The sequence below is a fragment of the Oryx dammah genome, unplaced genomic scaffold, assembly GCF_014754425.2.
Source record: "Oryx dammah isolate SB20612 unplaced genomic scaffold, SCBI_Odam_1.1 HiC_scaffold_21, whole genome shotgun sequence".
Taxonomy (NCBI): domain Eukaryota; kingdom Metazoa; phylum Chordata; class Mammalia; order Artiodactyla; family Bovidae; genus Oryx; species Oryx dammah.
Window position 1 is genome coordinate 18,765,419 of NW_024070205.1, and position 22,086 is coordinate 18,787,504.

The 22,086-nt window shown below is 45.0% G+C and overlaps 1 protein-coding gene across 3 annotated transcripts in view; it reads right to left on the reverse strand.

The window, feature by feature from the left end:
* Positions 1-5,369: 5,369 nt before the first annotated feature.
* Positions 5,370-22,086, reverse strand: part of LOC120880496 (major histocompatibility complex class I-related gene protein) — a 31,578-nt gene continuing 14,861 nt past the window's right edge. For 2 of the 3 annotated variants that reach the window (XM_040263858.1, XM_040263856.1), the window contains exons 2-4: positions 14,534-14,794; positions 13,590-13,865; positions 11,692-12,566 (exon numbers count right to left, since the gene is read on the reverse strand). In XM_040263858.1, coding sequence (XP_040119792.1) covers positions 12,136-12,566; positions 13,590-13,865; positions 14,534-14,693 — 867 coding nt within the window. In that variant the 5' untranslated portion in view covers positions 14,694-14,794 and the 3' untranslated portion in view covers positions 11,692-12,135. The other variant, XM_040263857.1, reaches the window with a different exon arrangement.

Below are 22,086 nucleotides of genomic sequence, written 5' to 3' on the forward strand. Positions count from 1 at the left end.
TGCTTTAGCTTGGGGGTGAATGTCTCATTTCTCCCTTGGTTTCACTTCCTTTTCCATTCTGGTGGCTTCCCATTTCATTCTGGAGTCTCCTGTTCCCTGAATTTAGTTTCCATTTAAGAAGCTATTTTCTCAGAATCCATTTTCCTCCTTAGTTGTTGCCACCTTCTGGCCCTGGTTTTGCATCTTCAGAGGTCTGGCTGCTGCCACAGCACTTGCCTTAGCCCCAGCCTCGGCTTGCCAGGGCTCCAGGCCAACTCAGCTTTACTGCTGCCACTCAGCCGCTCACTCCAACTGTCCAGCTCCAATGGACTCAGAACCTTCTGGTCCCAAACATTCTCTCATACCCAACCCCCACCGCGGAACAAAGGCAGACGCTTCTACTGGGTGCTGCTGCGGGTGCTGCTGCTGCTGCTGCTGCTAAGTCGCTTCAGTCGTGTCCGACTCTAGGTGACCCCATAGACAGCAGCCCACCAGGCTCCCCCGTCCCTGGGATTCTCCAGGCAAGAACACTGGAGTGGGTTGCCATTTCCTTCTCCAATGCATGAAAGTGAAAAGTGAAAGTGAAGTCACTCAGTGCAGCTAACCCTAAATGGGAGGAAGCAGGAGAGGAAAATATACGCATGATCAATTCTCTTTAGCACTGTTTCCTATACTTCATAGGTGATGAGTACGAATTGATGGAATTTGTATTTCAAGAATCTTCATTGAGTTTCCCTGGTGGCTCAGTGGTAAAGAATCTGCCTGCCAATTCAGGAGACACGGGTTCAATCCCTGGTCTGGGAAGATCCCACTTGCCACAGATCCCACTTGTGTAAAGCTGTGTGCCACAACTGCTGGGCTCGTGCTCTAGAACATGGGAGCCACAACTACTGAGCTTGAGGTCCACAACTACTGAAGCCCTGTGCCCTAAAGCCTGTGCTCCACAACAAGAGAAGCTACCTCAATGAGAAGCCTGCACATTGCAACTGGAGAGTAGCCCCTGCTCACCACAACTAAAGAAAAGCCCGCACAGCAAGAAAGATCCAGCACAGCCAAAAATAAAAATAAAATAAATAAATAAATAAAATTTAAACTTGCATTATTAACTAAATACTTCCAAGTAATGGTAGAAAGGGAATTTCAGAATCCTTAAGAATAAAAAGAAACATATTAAGTATCAGATATCTGGGTCCCCAAGATGGCTGAGTGATAGCCACAGATTTTTTTCTTTAGTCACTAAGTCATGTCTGACTCTCTGCGACTCTGTGGACTGTAGCCTGCCAGTCTCCTCTGTCCATGGGATTTCCTAGGCAAAACTACTGCAGTGGGTCGCCATTTCCTTCTTCAGGGGATCTTCCTGACCCAGGGATCGAACCCATGGCTCCTGCACTGGCAGGCAAGTTCTTTACCACTGAGCTACCAAGGAAGCCCCCAAGATGGCTGAGAACTCTTTTATCAGCACCTCTTCTTGGAACCTTCCAGAAAAAGGTGGCTGAAGGTAAGAACCTCTGAAATCTGTCCTTGTCCCTAATGTGTGTGTGTGGGAAGAGGAGTGTGGTTAGAATGTTTGGGATATCTAATCTCACAGACAAGGCAATAACAGGATAAAGTATTAAACAAAGAATGTTGATGCTGATGGAACCTTTGAAGAATTCGGATGAATCCTTGGAGTATTCATCCTGGGCCCCTCGAATGTCGTGCAATCCTGAGTGGGATATTTCCCGTCTATGACTTCATTTGTAAGATGACACTGTTCTTTTGCACCAGTACATGTGGACCAGCTAATTAAAATACTGTACTGGTTCATTCAAGAAATATTTACTGAGTTCCTACTACATACAAGGCATCGTGCAAATGGACTGTCTAATATGACATAGTAATTTAAAAATAGATCGCCATAAATAAACTCCATGATAGGGTTATGTAAAGCCTTTCAGATAATTTTAGCCATTTGTATACACAAATAGGACTTCTAATTCTACCATTTGAATGACTTAACCTGTATTTTTCCACCATCACCCTTCCCTTCCAAACCAATTCATTCGTCTTAGTCTGCAGCCAATTTCTATCCGTTTTCTAATGGTAGGATTAGAGCTGTCATGTAAGACTGTGCCCTCTACAAGGACATCTCACCAAAGGGGCAAACAGGGTAGAAATACTCTACGTTCTGCTGGCTAAGCCATATGACCTGGCCTTGGTCACCATTCACCCAGAGGAAGGAAATAGTTTTCTAATTTGCACAAATGTCCCTTGTATTTTAATTGTGGCCCTCCTCAGTTGGTTCATGGGCCAGAGATGGAGTAAATGGACAGAGTTTAGTATTGTAATTAAATAAGATTTACAATAAAGATACATATAATGGCATAGATGGTGTCTATCTAGCTACGTGGTAAGTCATTCACGTAGGTGGCTATAATTGGTGTTCTTTTTACTCAGCCAAGCCAACTATGGGGAAGCAAGAGAGACGGAGAAGGAGGCCACAGTGAAAGCTTGGTGAGTTCCTCTGGAGCCCCAGTTTGGGCTTCTTCCTCAGCAGAGGGTCCTCATCAGCTAAATGTTTCCAGAGATCTTGTGTCCAGGGGTCTGAAGGCATATTTAACCTACTGAAAGACACCAGCATCTTCCCTCTGAACCAAAGAGAGCAGGCATCAGAAGTCTCAGTCTCTAAAGGAGAAGCTGTTGGGCAAGTAGATCAATGAGCAGCTGCTTTTACCATCAGGGATGAAAGCTGGAGGCCAAAAATACCTTTCCTTGTCAGGCAAAGGTTGGGGGGATGAGCCTTATAAATGAAAGAAAACCAAGTGGTATGATTTAAAGAAAGGATTGTGGTCCCCCAAACTCCCCCAAAACCATATGCAAAATTCTGCCAGATTCATTTGACTAAACTCCTCTCGTGGAGAGTTAAGGTCAGGTGGACTGCTTACGAGTCAGTCTCACTCTGGGGAGATTTTGTTTAATTATTTTGATTTCCTAAGTGCCAGCTGATTCACTGGAGCAAAACGAACTTTTGCTGGATTGAGAGGAGCCTGCAGAGGTTTGGCAGAGGTGTGCTATGGGTTAAACTGTGTATACCCCCAATTCAAGTCCTAGCCCCAGTACCTAAGAATGTGACCTTATTTGGAAATGGAGTAGTTGCTAATGTAGTTAGTTAAGATGAGGTCCTATCGGAGTAGCATGGACCCTTAATCCAGTATGACTGCTATCCTCATAAAAAGGGAACGTTGGACGCAGAGACCCACACACAGGGAGAACACCAGTGAGGACTGGAGTTACACAGCCACAAGCCAAGGCACTACCAGCAGCTGGGAGAGAAGCCTGGCACAGACTTTTCCCTGGTGGCTTCAGAGGGAGCACAGCTCTGCCAACACCTTAATTTTGGACTTCTGGTCTCCAGAACAGTGAGATGGGAAATCTGTTGCTCCAGAGCCGCCCAGTCTGCAGTGGGTTGCTATGGCAGTCATAAGACACTAATGCCCTGTGGAATGGGGAGAGAGTGGTGAGACAGTGCGTGACGGGCTCTGGCTTTCCAAACATGACCAAACCATACCTCCCACCCACATGTTCTTCCCACAACGTGACTTTGCCAATTTTCCCATTGAATGCTGAGGTCTCTATACCCTCCCCTTGAACCTGAACAGGATTTTGTGACTTCTTTGACTAACTAGAGTATGGCGAAGGTGACATAGTCTGGCTTCCAAGGCTAGGCCACTTCTGCCCTCATCTCTTCGGACACTTCCTCTGAGGGAAGCTAGCTGCCGTGTTAGTGGTCTTGCTGCCCTGAGGCCACCATGCTGTGAGGAAGCCCAGTATAACCCACACAGAGAGACCACATGGAGAGCCCTGGAGTCTACACAGAGAAAAAGATGCCTGACCCTCCACCCTGAGTTGCTCCAGTCCTGCACTGTTTTAATTCCAGTCACTATTTGACTGCAACCCCAAGCCAAAACTGCCTACCCAAATCCCTAACCCACAGAAACTCTGAAAGATATTAATGATGAAAACAATTGCTGTTGTTTTAAGCCACTAGGGCTTGGGATTTGTTACACAGCCTGCAGGGGTAACTGGAACATGAAAGGACTTTGGAGAAAGGGAGCCCAAAGGGAAAGAGAGAGATGCAGAGATGTTACAGTGAGATCAAAAGCTAAAAGATGGCAAAAGTCCAAAGAAAGAGAGGTGGTGAAGGCATTTCAGGAAGGACAGTGGCGGCTTTTTCTCCAACAAGGGCAGTGCAGTCAAGTGGAAAACATCTGGGCTGGAAGACAAATGACCCCACACCCCTCCAGTGCTGCTGCCCACTGGCACTTTGAGCAAATGCCTTTCTTTCCCTGGAGAACGTTTTGTGAACTCATGGGGTGTGGAAGAACAGCTCACCCTGGAAATGCGGAGCTAAAGAGCAAGAATTGCCCCCCGACACACACATACCCATGCATCAATTCTGGGGCCTCCAGGCACTGTCTGACTGTGAGGGGTTGTTCTCATGTAGACTCTGCTGCTGGAAGATGCACCGACTAGCCGAGACAAGTATCTGACCACTTGGCAATCACAGTAAATGAACCCAATGACATTCCAGTTTATGCACCCACAGGGATGCTTGACCTACACGTTAGGACAAAGACCCCAGACATGGGTAATGAAAACAAGGTGGGGCCACTCGGAGGGACCCTGCCCGAAAATGATCAACTGGCCTCCCTGGAGGATGACTATTCCTCAGGGCCACAACTGCGAAACCAATCTCTCCTTAGGTTAAAAACAGAGAGAAGAGGAAAAACCAAGTATGTAGTTCCTTGGAAATAAGGAATGAGCCAGAAGAACTTGAAAATAGTGGGAGAGGCAGAGGAGGCCAGCTCTCTGATGGGCCAGCTCCTGCGTACGACAGAGAAGCCTGGGCCAGGACAGCCTTGCCTGACTTTCACTCTGCTCTTCAAACCGCTTTCCTCCCTTCCCTCATACACTGTCATTTAAGTATGCTACATCTTGGTCTGTATGTGCTTAACAAGAAAATATATAATAAATAGAGTCTAAAAAACAAGATGAATAAGAAGAGAGTTGAACATATTTCTCATCCAGTATTCTCAACCCAAATAGTAGCCTGACAGGCTCCTCTGTCCATGGGGATTCTGCAGGCAAGAATACTGAAGTGGGTTGCCACGCCCTCCTCCAGGGGATCTTCTCAACCCAGGGTTCAAACCCAGGTCTCCCACATTGCAGGCAGATTCTTTACTGTCTATGCTCCCAGGGAAGCCCAAGAATACTGGAGTGGATAGTCTATTCCTTTTCCAGGGGAATTTCCTGACCCAGGAATTGAACTGGGGTCTCCTGGATTGCAGGTGGATTCTTTACCAGCTGAGTTACAAAGGACGCCCAAGTAAAGCCAATCCAAAGTCAAAAGATGATTGTGGTGATAGCACAGTTGTTTTTAATGTTTAATTAATTATCAAATATTTCATAGATTCCAATAGCTGAGCATCTGTAATCAACAAACATGAGCTAATGAAGCAAGAAGTCCAAAATTATCAAGAAATAATGTAATCTTGAGCCACTTGTAAAACAAAGGTACAAAATCATCCCTTTATATTACATTTATATAACTCTCTTTATGTTATAAAATCCCCAAGGGAGAAACAGAGATGCTGCTAGTGCGTTACTGGATGTCTCCTCACCACATCCTTGCCCTTGCCTCTGCCTTCTCCTCTTCATCCATACAGACATTTTTATTACATGTTAAGTGTAGGGCAAGGCTCTGGCAACACAAAAAGGCTTTGACTATTAACATCTTTGATGAGAGTACTGTGCAGTTGGAGAGACAAGACATTTATATAGATATAGCACCTGAATCACTGTAAGTGTCCATTCAAAAATATATTAAGTCCCTAACTATTCTAATTGTAAGAAGAAACCATTCCAGAAATAAAGCTGCTCTCTTCACAGTGCAACACTGCTTAAAAGATGGTATGGAAATCGCCCATGGCAACCCTAAAAGCAAAATAAACAAACACAAATGTGCTCTTATGCAACTCAGCTGGCGCCAGGAAAGAGACGCAGGGTGGGAGCTTCATCCATGGATGGAGGTGGTGACAGTGGAGCAAGGAATAGCCCTGGCACACTGAGAATGTCTGTACCTGCGACTGTGATGATTAAAGCCAGAGGGTAAATGTCACAGTCAAGAAAGAGCAAAGGTCAAGTCTGATGTACACGTTTAAAGTCAGCTGTCAAAGCTGGGTCTGTCGAAGTATCAGAGCTGAGGTGTGCGGTCAGACAGGGTTGGTGAACTGGGACAGATGAATATAGAATTGACGGTCAACCAGAGGACCAGGGGCTACACAGAGGCAAGATGAGGGTAAGTGATGGTGAGGATTTTAAGAGGCTGAAAAGAGTAAGGAGGATCAAGGGAATCTTAATTCTCACAGTGGGACTTCTGTTTATTCCCAGTGCAGATGTATAAAGAAAAAGCACAGATATAGAGGTGAGTTGAGCCCATCTATAATAAACCTGTAGAGGAAGGGTAGAAATTAGAACTGAACCCTCTTCTGAGACATACTATCATTTTTACATTAAAAGATGGCACTTGGGTTCATGGGTCTGTATTTCCACTGATGGTGATAATGTCTGATTATTATTTTTCTTACTTTCCCATATAAGACAGAAGGACAGATCTGACAAGGTATATTTCCAAGGTGCCCAGCTGCCAGGCAGAGCTGCCATAAGAACAGGGCACTTCTGCTTCCTCTTAGGCCAGGAAAGGTATAAAATGATCCCACCATTCACAGGCTGTTGTAGAAACTTGTTGACTGTTCTCATGATATGGTCCCACCTGTCTGTAGGGTCACAGTCATGGCACTTTTGCATAGTAAACATTTTCCTGAAAGAAGAGAAAAGCCTTTTATGATATAGTGAGGTGCCCATCATTGGTGGAATTCAAGTGGAGGCTAGATGCTCAAGGCAAAGGCACTGGAGAAAACATTTCTGGCCTTGGATTAAAGGTTTCTCCCAGCCCTGAGGTTCTCTAATCTACTGTAAACCACTGTTGACAAATGGGATGTAAGGAAATGTTGTGTCAGAAGAGCAGCCATATTTAGAGGAAATGTGATAAAGGATACTAGTGGTAAAGAACCCGCCTGCCGATGCAGGAGATGTAAGAGAGGTGGGTTCAATCCCTGGGTGGGGAAAATCCCCTGGAGGAGGGCAGGGCAACCCACTCCAGTGTTCTTGCCTGGAGAATCCCATGCACAGAGAAGCCTGGCAGGCTACAGTCCATAGGATGGCAAAGAGTCAGACACAACTGAAGCAACTTAGTATGCACATTCTAAAAGATTCCATCAAAAGAGCCTGATACCTGACAGTCTTTTTAGAGCCAAAGAACAAATAACATTTTGTAGCTCCTATTTTTCTGCCATGTGTACAAATGTACATAGATTACAAATGCATAGTCCTGCAACATCTGTGTCTGTTTCGGCTGTGATCAAGAGCTTTGAGTGCTAGACTGGATCCATATGGGAAAGAGGAGGCCATGGTTCCTAGAGAAGAGACAATTGGAAAACAGCCATCTCCCATCAGTGATCTGGTGTAGAAAGGTAGATGACTTTGTTTTTCCCTGAAAGAAAAAAGAGTTTGTAGTCAGATATGTGTGCATTTTCCTTATAGCTCAAAAATAAATTATACAGTGCTCAGTAAACTCTGAGATTCAAGAGATTAGATCTGATAGAGTACCTGAAGAACTATGGACAGAGGTTCGTGACATTGTACAGGAGACAGGGATCAAGACCATCCCCAAGAGAAAGAAATGCAAAAAGGCAAAATGGTTGTCTGAGGAGGCCTTACAAATAGCTGTGAAAAGAAGAGAAGCAAAAGGCAAAGGAAAAAAGGAAAGATATACCCATTGGAATGCAGAGTTTCAAAGAATAGCAAGCAAAGATAAGAAAGCCTTCCTCAGTGATCAATGCAAATAGAGGAACACAATAGAATGGGAAAGACTAGAGATTTCTTTAAGAAAATCAGAGCTACTAAGGGAACATTTCATGCAAAGGTGGGCACAATAAAGGACAGAAATGGTACGGAACTAACAGAAGCAAAAGATATTAAGAAGAGGTGGCAGGAATACACAGAAGAACTATACAAAAAAGATCTTCACGACCCAGATAATCATGATGGTGTGATCACTCACGTAGAGCCAGACATCCTGGAATGTGAAATCAAGTGGGCCTTAGGAAGCATCACTACAAACAAAGCTAGTGGAGGTGATGGAATTCCAGTTGAGCTATTTCAAATCCTAAAAGATGATGCTGTGAAAGTGCTGCACTCAATATGCCAGCAAGTTTGGAAAACTCAGCAGTGGCCACAGGACTGGAAAAGGTCAGTTTTCATTCCAATTCCAAAGAAAGGCAATGCCAAAGAACTACTCAAATGCTCAAACTACCACACAACTACACTCATTTCACACGCTAGCAAAGTGATGCTCAAAATTCTCCAAGCCAGGCTTCAATAGTACGTGAATTGTAAACTTCCAGATGTTCAAGCTGGATTTAGAAAAGGCAGGATTTAGAAAGGATTTAGAAAAGGCAGAGATCAAATTGCCAACATCAGTTGGATCATAGAAAAAGCAAGAGAGTTCCAGAAAAAAATTTCAGTTCAGTTCAGTTCAGTCGCTCAGTCGTGTCCGACTTTTTGCGACCCCATGAATCGCAGCATGCCAGGCCTCCCTGTCCATCACCAACTCCCGGAGTTCACTCAGACTCACGTCCATTGAGTCAGTGATGCCATCCAGCCATCTCATCCTCTGTCATCCCTTTCTCCTCCTGCCCCCAATCCCTCTCAGCATCAGAGTCTTTTCCAATGAGTCAACTCGAAAAAACATTTACTTCTGCTTTATTGACTACACCAATGGCTTTGACTGTGTGCATCACAACAAACTGTAGAAAATTCTTAAAGAGATGGGAATACCAGACCACCTGACTTGCCTCCTGAGAAATCTGTATGCAGGTCAAGAAGCAACAGTTAGAACTGGACATGGAACAACACTGGTTCCAAATCGGGAAAGGAGTTCATCAAGGCTGTATATTGTCACCCTGCTTATTAACTTATATGCAGAGTACATCATGAGAAATGGATGAAACACAAGTTGGAATCAAGATTGCCAGGAGAAATATCAATAACCTCAGATATGCAGATGATACCACCCTTATGGCAGAAAGTGAAGAGGAACTAAAGAGCCTCTTGATGAAAGTGAAAGAGGAGAGTGAAAAGTTGGCTTAAAACTCAGCATTCAGAAAACTAAGATCATGGCATCTGGTCCTATCACTTCATGGCAAATAGATGCGGAAACAGTGGAAACAGTGAGAGACTTTATTTGGGGGGGCTCCAAAATCACTGCAGATGGTGATTGCAGCCATGAAATTAAATGATGCTTGCTCCTTGGAAGAAAGGCTATGATCAACCTAGACAGCATATTAAGAAGCAGAGACATTATTTTGCCAACCAAGGTCCATTTAGTCAAAGCTATGGTTTTTCCAGTAGTCGTGTATGGATGTTGTTGGACTATAAAGAAAGCTGAGTGCCGAAGAATTGATGCTTTTGAACTGTGGTGTTGGGGAAGACTCTTGAGAGTCCCTTGGACTGCAAGGACATCCAACCAGTCCATCCTAAAAAAAATCAGTCCTGAATATTATTCATTGGAAGGACTGATGCTGAAGCTGAATCTCCAGTACTTTGGCCATCTGATGGAAAGAACTGGCTTGTTGGAAAAGACCTGATGCTGGAAAGATTGAAGGCAGGAGGAGAAGCAGACAACAGAGGATGAGATGGCTGGATGGCATCACTGACTTAATGGACATGAGACTGAGTAAGCTCCGGGATTTGGTGATGGATTGGGCGGCTTGGCATGCTTCAGTCCATGGGGTCGCAACGAGTCAGACATGATTGAGGGACTGAACTGAACTGAACTGAAACTCTGAGAAACATTTTTAGCTCGCTTGGTCAAGATTCTCTTACTACTTGAGAAACTTCAACTCAAATTCACAAACTCCACAAGATAAAAAAGCAGGAGTTCACGGTGGATATCATCCTTGAGAGAGGTTTATCATTATAAGAAAAGAAGAAAAAGTTTTTTTTTTTTTTTTTGCTTCAGCAGTTATCACTTATTAGATTTGGGTTAGAACTATACTTTTTATAAAGAAAACAATGATCCATTAACTCTGAGTTAATTTTCTTGTACAGGGTTGGTGTTTCTTTTAACTAATAACACACTTTGAACAGTATGACCTGAATTGGGTGATACTATGGCTATGAAGTAGAGCCAAATTCCTGGCCCACAACTAGGTTCAAACCCATAATCCAGGTCTCATCAATATTATGCTCTTATCAACTTGAGCACCTAGTGAAGCCAGAGGTGGGAAATGACCTTTGCAAGACCAGACTGTAAGCTTTCTAACAGGGATTGCGTCTGTCTTTTGCATTGTGATAGCCCAGCATTTAATACAATCCCTAGAACACAGGAGGCATTTAATACGTATTTATGGAATGGATGAAGTTTTTCGCCGGGTACCAAGAACCCACATGTCTCATTTCTCCTTTCCTTTTTTCTTACCCTGAGTTCCATTTTCCAAAGGGATCTACTCTCCCACATTTCATGGGTTGAAAGATGAATTTAGAAGAAAAAGCAGGGATTTCCTTCATCGTCCAGTGATTAAGAATCCACCTCTCAATGCAGGGAATGCAGATTCAATCCGTGATTAAGAATCCACCTCTCAATGCAGGCAATGCAGATTCAATCCCTGGTCGGGGAAAGGAGATCCCATATGCTACGGGGCAACTAAGCGCCAGCGCTGCAACCAGAGAAAGTCTGGGTGCTGCAGCAAAGACCCAGTGCAGAGCAAAAAAAGAAAAAAAGAAGAAGAAGAAAAAGGACTTCCACATGATTGTGACAGAATTATGTTTGTCAAAATGGGAAAAGCTACTGAAGTCTTGAAACAAAGGACAAAATCCTCTCAAAAGTCAGTAGTGTGGGATGATTTGAGAGATTAGCATTGAAACATGTATATTATCATATGCAAAATAGTTAACTAGTATAAGTTAGATGCATGAAGCAGGGCACTCAAAGTCGGTGCTCTGGGACAACCCAGAGGGATGGGGTGGGGAGGGAGGTGGGAGGGGGGTTCAGGATTCGGGGGGACATATGTGCACCCATGGCTGATTCATGTCGATGTATGGCAAAAACCACCACAATATTGTGAAGTAGTTAGCCTCCAATTCAAATAAATTATTTTTAAAAGGTCAGTAGTAATTAATAATAATGAGATCATTTGGAAAAAGACAAATCAATGTCACCATATCTTCTCTGAACCAACTGCACAAAGGACAGTCCATCTGGACAGGAACTGTACCGCTTTGTTGACATCAGGCACCACTTAGGAAACAGACCACTCTCCTTGCAAGCACTATCCATGGTGTCTGTTCCCTGTATGCTGAGAGAGGTGTTTCGGGTCCTATGGTACAAAATGAAGCCAAACCCAGTTCTAAATGGAGCTTGGAGTGGCAGGTGCAGAAAATAAAACTCTGGAGCTGTGGAGAGACAGTCTGTCATCCCCAGGATCCTTCCACGTGCCTCTTACCTCGGGGCCTCCTTCGCCAGGCTAGGATGCCAACTCCTGCCAGGGCAATGGCGAGGACAATGAACCCAACAGCTTTCATCACCAGAAGCATAGTTTCCGAATCTGAAAGTAAGCATATAAGGGAGGAAAAACTCCACGTGTCCTCCTGCTCTTCTATATGTCATCTTTGGGGGACTTTTTTCCTGTGATCAAGAAGCCTAATACTACTTTTCATACTATGACTTCTTACTTCACAGCTCTGTGGAGAATAATCTGAAACAGGAACAGCTGTTCCCAAAGTACGGTCTGAATGCCTGAGGTGTCCTTAGGACCCAATCAGAGAGTCAGTGAGATCTAAGCCATGATTCCCCACCTCCCCCTTTTTTTAATCTCCATCTCTCACATGGGCACAGTGTAATTTTCTAGAGGCCACACAATGTGAGATGACATTATCACTCTGACAGCAAATAGAATGCTATGTTTTCAGTGTTCACTTTTTTAAAAAAATGTTTAATTTGCAACAGAGTAAATAGAAATAGATATAACTTACATAAACAAAAGCTCTTTGGGGTCCTCAATAATTTTTTGAGTATAAAAGAGCCCTGGGACCAAAAAGTTGAGAGAACCTCTGATTTAACAGACCTATTCTAAAGCACGCAGTGATCCACGGTTCCTGCTCACCACCTCTCCTCAGTCTTACTACCCAGGCAGCCACAACCCCAGCCTTACCCTGGAAACCCTGAAGAACCATGTGGACGCCCCCATGCTCCACGTGACAGGAGTAAATGTCACTGTTCTGAGAATCCAGCTCAACAGACACCCAAGTCTGATAGGTCCCATCCCCACTGGGAAGAATGCCTCCATAATTGGTGTCTTGGACAATTTCTTCCCCGTTTTTCATCCAGTTCATGGAAATTTCTGGGGGGTAAAAGCCATGAGCTCTGCAGTAAAGAGTTGTAAGCCCTGGGAAAGTTTCTTTGCGATTGACTCTGACTTTGGGGGGCTCTAGAAAAAAGAAGTTCAAGTTATAATTGAAGTATCTTACATACTGAGTACACAATATTAGAAAACAGCAACTGCATTCCCCAATTTTCTTCATTGCAGGAAACATCTAAAAATAAGAATGACCCAGAACCCAGGTTCACCAATAACAAATTCTTTGATCTAAAGCCAGTTTGAGCAGATTTCTGTTACCTGAAACCATTGAAATGAAAATGAGTATTCAGCTAATGAATGGGAGAATTGAAACAAACTCCAGTCATCTGCCTCCAAAACCGATGTGCTTGAACAGAGAGTCCATATTCATACCTGTAGTCCAGGTGCCTTCCCAAGGGGCTGCCATAGCTCTGGAAAGCCCCACCATTAAACATCACTCCTGTGGGAAAAGGCACATTGTGTCTGGGAGTTTCCCACAGCATGATACAGATATAATTCATTTTGAATAATGAGATCATTCATGAAAAGTTCTGTGTTAACTAAAAGTTGACCAATTGAATCATATCTTTGATGTACAAGAGGAGTTTTTTACTGAAAGGAATCTTTTCCTAACCTCTTAAGGAAAGCAAAGACCCTCTGTTTGTCTTTTTTCTAATTTCAGATTTTTACTCATCTTGGTGTTGTATGATCTCCTGGTTACTACAAAGCTTGAAGAATTGCATTACCTCCCAAAGTATTGGGTGGGGGCGGGGGGCGGCAAAAAGTTCATTCAGGGAAACCCAGATGAACTTTTTGGTAAACCCAATATTACCCAACTTATCATTAACAGGAGATGGGAGGATTCATCTCACTGAATCCCCTAAAAGGAAGTGTCCCTGGACATACTGCACTCAAAACAAGGAGAACCGCTGAATGTTGTTAAAATGCTGATAAAAAGGTAACTAGGGAAAGTCTTCATGGGGGAGTTACAGGTCACTGTAGCCCAACTAACAAAACAGATTTCAGAAAAGGATGGTTAAAAGCTAAATTAGAGAAACATATGAAACCACTAGTTCTGAGGATGTGGGGACAAGAAGTCCCCCTCCTCTTTACCTGTCCTTTGTAAGGTGTCTTTCCCATACTCCAGGAATCTCTTTAACCAAGCAATACATTCTTCTTCCAGCCAATTCTTCTGATATTGTAACTCATGCCGATTGGCCTCCCATGCCCGCCTGATGATGTTAGCCACATTATCCATGGCTATCCAGGAGAGGGTATCTTTATTGAAGATAATGAAATCCTGTCCATCATACGCATATTGGAGAAATCCCGTGGTGCTTCCATCCTCCAGTAACTCACAGCCGATCATTCTCTGGTAAGTGTTAAACCCTGGAAGACACATGAATGGCAGGAAGGAAGGGGCTGACATGGGGATGTAAAGGTGGGTACCCGGATGATCTGACTGGGGGCATGGCTGGAAGCATCTTCTACCCCAGAATACATCACTGCACAGGCCTGGCATGGCATCACTGAGTCTCCAGAAAGTTCCTGTGATATAAGCCCACCTATACATAGGTATCTACAGAGTACCTACTGCATGTCAAAGGAGTATGATAATTCCTGCTTTGCAGAGTTATTCTATATTGGGAACAACTAACTGATAAACTTTTTACTGCAGTGGAAAAGTGAGAGATATCCAGGAGCCAGAAATATCCCCGGGGAAAGTTAATGTAGTAAGTCATTGCCCATAAGCAAGCACCTCATTAAGCCTGGAAATAAGACATGCAACAGCTAGATTTAGGAGGAGAAAGGAGAAGATGCAGGTCAGCAGCCTGAATGGGGATGGGACAGGGACATGGGGGCACATGGGGTCCTGGGGAAGAAACAGACAGTGTGGAAGAGGCACAGGACAGATGGCAGGCACTGAACCCCATCAACAAGATTGCCCGAGCTTTGCCAAAAGAATGCAGCTCAGCTCACAGTCACTGTCAGCCCAGGGGCCTCTACGGGGTTGAGGGGTAGAGATGGAACGTGCTCATCCCTGCTGCCTTCACCACCTGAGTGATTGTAGTGATGCTGCAGCTGCTTCAGTTCCACCTTGAATGCCTGCTGCCAGCCCCGCAGCAGCTGTGTGTACCTCTCCCAGTGATCAGGTGCCAGGTTCTCCGCCATCCACGGGGCACGGGGCTCCTTCACCTGGGAGACACTGTTGTACATGGTGATGGGATGAGAATCCACATACCCAGCTGAAATAAATTCAGGTATCCCATAGCCAGGCTCTGAGACGCCCAGGCGAAAATATCTCAGAGAGTGAGTCCCTGCGAAAGAGGCAGAGAAGGCAGATATTTAGGGTCATGGCTGATCCAGATCCATAAGCTGCTAGTAGATTCCATCTAAACCTCATGATAATCCTCCGTGTTCATTTGCACCCATTCTTTCAGGGACCCAGCTGCTACTTCCTCTTATGGAATCACAGAACCCCAGGAACTTCGACCTGGAAAGGACTTCAGAGCTTTAGCCAAGTCTTAGAGCCTGTTTTGTTCAGGTTGGAAACCTCAGGTTGAACATTTTCACACGTAACTCAACTTGTAGGTGAAGTAAAGTGCTCTGGTCTTTTGGGGAGGGGCCCAGGACCACTCACTGGCCCCTCCAGGGAGATCTATCCCTGAGGGATTCTGAGGGTTTGAAAACCCTGATAACCAACCCCCAGGTTTCACCAGCAGAGGCTCTAGGGTGATAAATGAGGGCCCTTATCTCACTGCGGTGCATGCACATACACACACGCGCGTGCCCACCCACCCACACGCACACATGTGCACACACACACACGCACGCCCACACACACACACACACACACGCAAACACACACACACACACACCAGGTTGGTTAGTTTGCTCAACAGACCCACAGTGAGAACCCACATAAAGACTCAGGCCTCCCAAGGGAAATTTTTACTTTTTCCTTAAAAAATTTAATTTTCAAAATTTAAAAAGCAGAATGCTTTGTCTATTATATCAAACCAACTCTGAAAACCAGTTTCCTATTCTTTCTCTACTTTTTTCTTCTAGCCAAACCTCACTGTAAGAATTGTCATAGTCCCTGATGGTCAAAAGCTGGCTAAGATGAAACAAAACTGATGACTTTCTCTGCTGCTTTTGCACTGAACTTCTCTCGTGTCAACCAGGAAGCTCCGCATCTGGCGGAGACAGACAGCGCAGTCTAGAAGGAATGCGATGGTGTCATAATGGGGTCAGTGCAGGGTGTGGGCCCTCAGGGAAGACTTTCTAGAGAAGATACGTCTTAGGGGAGATGCTGGGATGGGGAGGAGGTGAGCAGGCAATGAGGCTGAGCAGGGACATAGGAGAAAGGACAGACAGTAGGAGCAGAACAGAAAACAATTTGTACAGACAGAGGCTAGGAGAGCGGGGCTCACTGCGGGAACCAGAGGCCTAGGATGCTGGAGCTCAGCAAGCATCACAGAGGAGAGGAGAAATGACACCTAAGAGGTAAGCAGAGCCGAGGCCAAGGAAACCAAGGGCCTCCATGTCCTGCCAAAGAGCTGGCGGGGAGAAGACACGCAGCATGGTGGCTTTCTTTCCCTGCTCTGCTCACTGTTGTCTGGAAATGCCCATCTCTAGGCCTTTTATCTTGTTACCTCCTGCCCTCCTGACCCATCAACATCCTCCCCAGTCAACAAAATGCATCTCTAAAGATAGCCCCCAAGACCAGCCCTAACATTTGCAAGGCTGTGTCAAGAGATCAGAGGAGGCCCACGTGCCAGAGGCCCAAATATCTTACAGGGATAAATCAAGCTAACGAACTGTTTAGTATGTTCTACCCTTTCTACCTTGACAAATATCCCTTCGTATGACCTCAAAACCCAAGTTCAAATAAAAAAATCTGACTTGGTGGTGGCGCAGAGAAAGCTAGCCTCCGTCCTCCAGCCCCTGGGCCTTAGCCTGAGACCCACCTCCTTCTCTAACTACCCCAACTCCCCTCAGCTCTGCTAAGGGCCTGGTGCCCACATGTAGACACCCTGCTCTCTCTTTCAGGCTCCATCTATAAACACTGCCTCTTTGCCACCTCTTGGACTTAGCAGAGGCCTTACCAGCAGCATAGTCCATCCTTAGGAGGATGGACCAAAGGAAGAGGCCATGTAAATTCAAGCAGCCCTGAGTCATCTGGGCAGAGAGCTGCAGGTTCCAGATACCTGTGGTGAGGTGCAGACCCAGGGCGAGCACCTCCGCTTAGCCTCATGGACGCCTTGCTCTGTGGGGAAGGATGTGGCTAAGGGAGGTGTTGGAGCAGGGCCCTCTAAAAGGTGGAGCCACATCCACGGCTTCTCTTGCATGTGTCTAACCGCGGCCCTAGACACCATTTCCCCCAGTTTTTTCCAGGTAGCTCATTCCACTGTTGTCCCCTTTGTGAACGCTCAGATCTTTAGGCACAGCCTTGGTCACTGTGGAGAACCTCAGATGGGGGTCAGGGTGACCCCCAGGTTGAATGCCACTTAATGAAGTTTACTCCTTCCTCTTCATTTAAAATATATGTTTAAGAAAAAAGTCAAATTAAAAAAAAACAGTTCACAAAATGGTTGGGTTCATTTTTGTGCATGCACGTCTGGCTATAACTTTTTCTAAAGCTGTTTATGAAAGAATCCATACTGTGCAGACTGTCTTTTAGAATAGGCCTCCCCAAGGCCAGGGAACCCTCACCTCAATAATGCTGGGGAGTAGGACTCCCCGAGGCCAAACCAGGCCTACTCAGCCCCGGCCCCTTCCGACCAATTGCACCAGTTCTGTAACCTGCAGGCTCCTCCAGTTTTCTTTCTTTCTCAGTTTTCTTTCTCTCTGCTCCTCCAGCTGGGGTGGGAGCAGTTTTTGGCAGCACCCATGTCCCATGGGCCCCCTCCCTGGAGGTAGTATCCTGCATGTCAGCTGTGGTGCTGAGCAAGATGGAGGCTGGTCTCCCCCAGGCCTGGTCAGAGCATAAAGGCCCCATGGTCCCTCTGTACTGCTTTGACCTTTTATTCCCCACCCCTCTCCCTTCCTGTGGCAGTGGGGGCTGGAATGGGGAGGCAACCCAGTGAAAACCTCTGAGACTGGACATAAGACCATCAAAGAAGTGTTGGTTCTTATGAAAACAAGAGTTAGGGTAAAGCAGAGGCATAAACTCTATCCCCAAAACAATAGTTCTGTATTCTGCCTTCTATTCTCTTATCTTTGTTCACCTTCTACCCACTTCTCAGTCCTAAGATACTTAAGAACTGGGATTTAGCTTCTTCCTTCTGTATTTCCTGCAAGGCCTAGCACAGGGAGCCTAGCCCATGGTTGGAACTCAAATATTTGTAGGTATTTATAAACTGTTTGCAAAACTCTATTTTTCTGCTTCAAAATAATTAATTATGCTGGAGTGAATGTGAATCAATTTAACTTCAAACTTATGCTTTATTTAAAAAACATTTTTGGCCTCACCACATGGGTATCTTAGTTCCCTGACCAGGGATCCAACCCAGGACCCCAGCAGTGAGAGCTCCAAGTCCTAACCACTGGACTTAAACTTTAAAATAGGAATTTTAATAAAATAAAATAAAATTTTAGTTTTATAAAATTAAATTATAATTCCCAGGGAATTCCCAGGAACTTACACTTTAAAAAATACTTTTCATAAGGGGCAAGCTGGTGAATGGGAAGCAGAGCTGAAATCTGATTTACATGCAGCCTAGAGTCTACAAAAGGTGTAATATGGTGGAATCTGCAACCGATTTTGCAAACGGTTCTGTTTCTCCACATCTGGAAAGGTTTTGTGGTTCCTCCACAGATTGTGCAACTGCTCAAAGATGGAGGCAAAAGGAAGAGCAAGTCATGAACATTTTCTCACACTTTTTTAGTCTCCATCTGAGTACTCAACAAACATGTGAGTACCTTCTCTGTGCTAGGCACTGTTCTGGACTCTGAACACATTACAGACAAAACAGGTAGGCCCTCCTGGAGCCTACATCCCAATGGGAGCCTACATCCCAATGGGAGGACACAAGGAAGGCAGACAATATAAAATAAATACATATAACCCATCATTTAAAAAGTACAGTGGATAAAAATAAAGGTGCAAAGAGGACTAAGCAATGTAATTCTAAACAGTGGAAGTTAGGGAAAGCTGCTCTGAGAAGACTTTGAACAAGTGCCTGCAAGGAACAAGGGAGCCAGGCAGATGTCTGGGGACTGTGGTCCAGGCAGGGGGATTTTGTACAAAGGCCCCAAGGAAAGGTCAACCTGGCACATTCTGGGAAAAGCAGTGAGGCCTGGGGCTGGAGCTGAGGGGGTGAGGGGAAAAGAAATAGGTAGGGATTGCTTCCACACTTCTGATAGCAAAAAGCCTCATAGAAATCAAATCCCAGACAAAGAATGAGAGAGAGGGAGGAAGAAGGATTTTAAAAAGAGTTCTATGACATATAGACAAAAAGAGTCATTGACATATAGAACTTCCCTCGGGAACTGGGTTTCCTTCTATGACATCTGGGGTCTGCATGCCTAGTAGATGCCAACAAACAAATAAAAAATAGTATTACCAACTTGGGGTATTACTGCTCAATGGGGTTATTTATTCTAAATGAGTATCACTGACATCATCTCTATACACAATATCTACAATCCATGTAATTTCACTTTCTTACAAAAATGTAACTTCATAAAGATGTGCATAATCCAGAGTTTAGAGGCCAATAGAGAGACACATGGTCTGTTGTCAGCTGTCCAAGGACAGTGGAATGCCCTTTTCTCCAACCTCTGAGTCTTGTTCTTGGTTTCGGAGCAGTTTTTCTCCACTAGCCAGCCCTGACTTCAAAGGGTGCTCTGCCCCTAAAGGCTGGCCTCCATCTGCCAGTCGCCTGCCCATCCAGCCTCGTGCAGTCAAGGTGTGGCTCTGCTCCAAGACATCACAGCCTTGTCCCCTTCCTCTGCCACGCACTCAATTACCCATCTGGTGTATCCATAGGTATGAACCATGCTTGCTCCTTACTTGGGCTTCCAAAATGTTAACTCAGCTGTGATGGGAAGTTGGTTGACAGATGTTAAGTCAGTAACTCAGAACAGAAAAAACAGGAGAAAATTCATGGTACCCTTTCTCTCATGATACATTAGACCTTGTGATGTTATATTCCTATGGATATGCTGCCCGGATGATTAGATTTCCATATAACTATGAAGGTTGAATCATTTGAAAAGACCTCTATTGGACTAGTTTTGATCTACCAAAATGGCAATTTCATATGATTCATTCTGACCTTCTGATTCTTTCTTCTTATTGCAATAATTTAAAAAATGGGGTTTTCTCTCCCTTTCCATGAACAGATTATCGACATCAATCCACTTAGTGGACTGAAATCTACAATTTTGAATTTGGTCTTCTGTCTAGGCCAGTCAAGCTGCTTCTCAAAGAGGCTGCTCTGTCCCAACAGCCTCTGATAGACGTTGCTGAAAAGCCTGAAGAACACAACTGAACAGCAATCAGACCAAATATAGTGGTGACTTTACATCCTAAATTATGTTCCTTTTAGCCTGTAGATGAACTAGCTGGACCATTTTGACAAAAGGCTGTGAAAATGACAATAACTGCTAACGTATTTTCAGATAGTCATCCATGAGGGCAATTGATATTTGAGTTTCTACATGTAAGAGGAATTGTGAGGCAATGTCAGGAAGGGAAAGACAGATCAGACACCAGTCCTTTTCCTCCAGGAATTTACAGTATTATTGCAGAGCCAAAGTGAAAATGAAAGTGAAAGGCGCTCAGTCGTGTCCAACTCTTTGCGACCCCACAGACTATACAGTCCATGGAATTCTCCAAGCCAGAATACAGGAGTGGGTAGCCCTTCCCTCTCCAAGGGATCTTCCCAACCCAGGGATTGAACCCAGGTCTCCCACATTGCAGGCGGATTCTTTACCAGCTGAACCATCAGGGAAGCCCATCGGAGAGCCAAAGAGTGGGACAAAAATAAATACAACACAGGGACATATGGCAGCAAGCAGTAAGTGCCACAAAAGAGGCACCAATGGAATGTTCCAGCAACTAGGAGAGACATCCTGCTCTCCCATGAAGGGATCCAGAAATGCCACAAGGAGGAGGTGGAAAACCTGCTAGGAAGTTAGGCCTTCCATGCGCCATGGAGCGCAGCGAAATCTGAATCATAACCCTCAGAACCACACTTTTTTATTGAGCGCAAACCATGTGATAGCTACCATGCTAAGTCTGATAAACATGAATTATATTTACTTATCAGTGCAACCTTTTGTGTGTGTGTGTGTGCTCAGCCACTCAGTCGTGCCCGACTCTTCATGACCCCATGGACTGTAGCCCACCAGGCTCCACTGTCCGTGGAATTCTCCAGGCAAGAATACTGGAGTGGGTAGCCAGTCCATTCTCCAGGGGATCTTCGCAACCCAGGGATCGAAACAGGGCCTCCTGCATTGCAGGCGGACTCTTTACCATCTGAGCCACTGGAGAAGCCCTGCAGCCTTTTGAGTTAGATCTTAAAATTCCCAGGGCTTCCCCGGTGGCTCAGACAGGGAAGAGTCCGTGTGCAACGTGGGAAACCCGGATTTGATTCCTGGGTTGGAACATCCCCTGGAAAAGGGAATGGCTACCCACTCCAGTGTTCTTGCCCGGAGAATCCCATGGACAGAGGAGCCTGGTGGGCTACAGTCTATGGTATTGCAAAGAGTTGGACACAACTGACTGACTAACACTTTTCCCTTTCTTAAAATTCCCATTTCACAAATAGGAAATGGGTTCAGAGAGACAAAGGAAATTGTCCAAGATCATCCTTAGAATCCATAAGTAGAAGGCCCAAGAACTTCCCTCTGACCTCTCAAGCAGGAAGCCTATCTGCCTTAGACTGTCCAGCTCTTTAAAAGCAGAGGCCCTTCCCCATCCCAGGCTCTGTTTCAGGCTCGTCACCAGGCTCATCATTGCTCTCTCCCGCCCCCTTGTGTCAAGGATGACTCACTAATCCCAGATTTTCCTGTCCCAGGGGAACTGGACTCCAGACCTTCCTACAACTGGCCATGGCTCCTGATTGGATGACCAGTTCAACAAAGCCCCAATTATTTGTTGGCCCTCCCAAGTGGCCCTATGCCTTAACACAGTCAAAATTATTATGATTCCTGGGAACTACTCTCTGGAATTTCAGGCATCGTGGGAATGAGAGGGAGAAGTGGAGGGTGATATTTTTAGTTAAGAGGGCCTTTGGACACTTGTCCAACTATGCAGTGATGTGGGTGGCTCTATATACTTCAAGAACTGCCAGTCTCTCCTAACAACTTCTCTCACTACAGAAACTTGTTGAGGGCCAGGAAGTGCTGAATGTGGCAGTTTGACTTTTTAGTTACTCTTTTAAGGCTACTCTTTGGAGGTTACCAGTGTCCCTTTTAAATTTTATTCTTTTCTGAACTTCCAGTAGGCACAGTCCTAACTGCTAGGAATATTGCAATGAACATATCAATGTCCCAGCTATCTGAACTCCTTTCTAGAAGGAAGACTGGCAGTAGGTAAGTACCTAACACAAGATCAGCTGCTGGTAAGGGTTTTGAAGAGAAATAAAGCAGGGAAAGG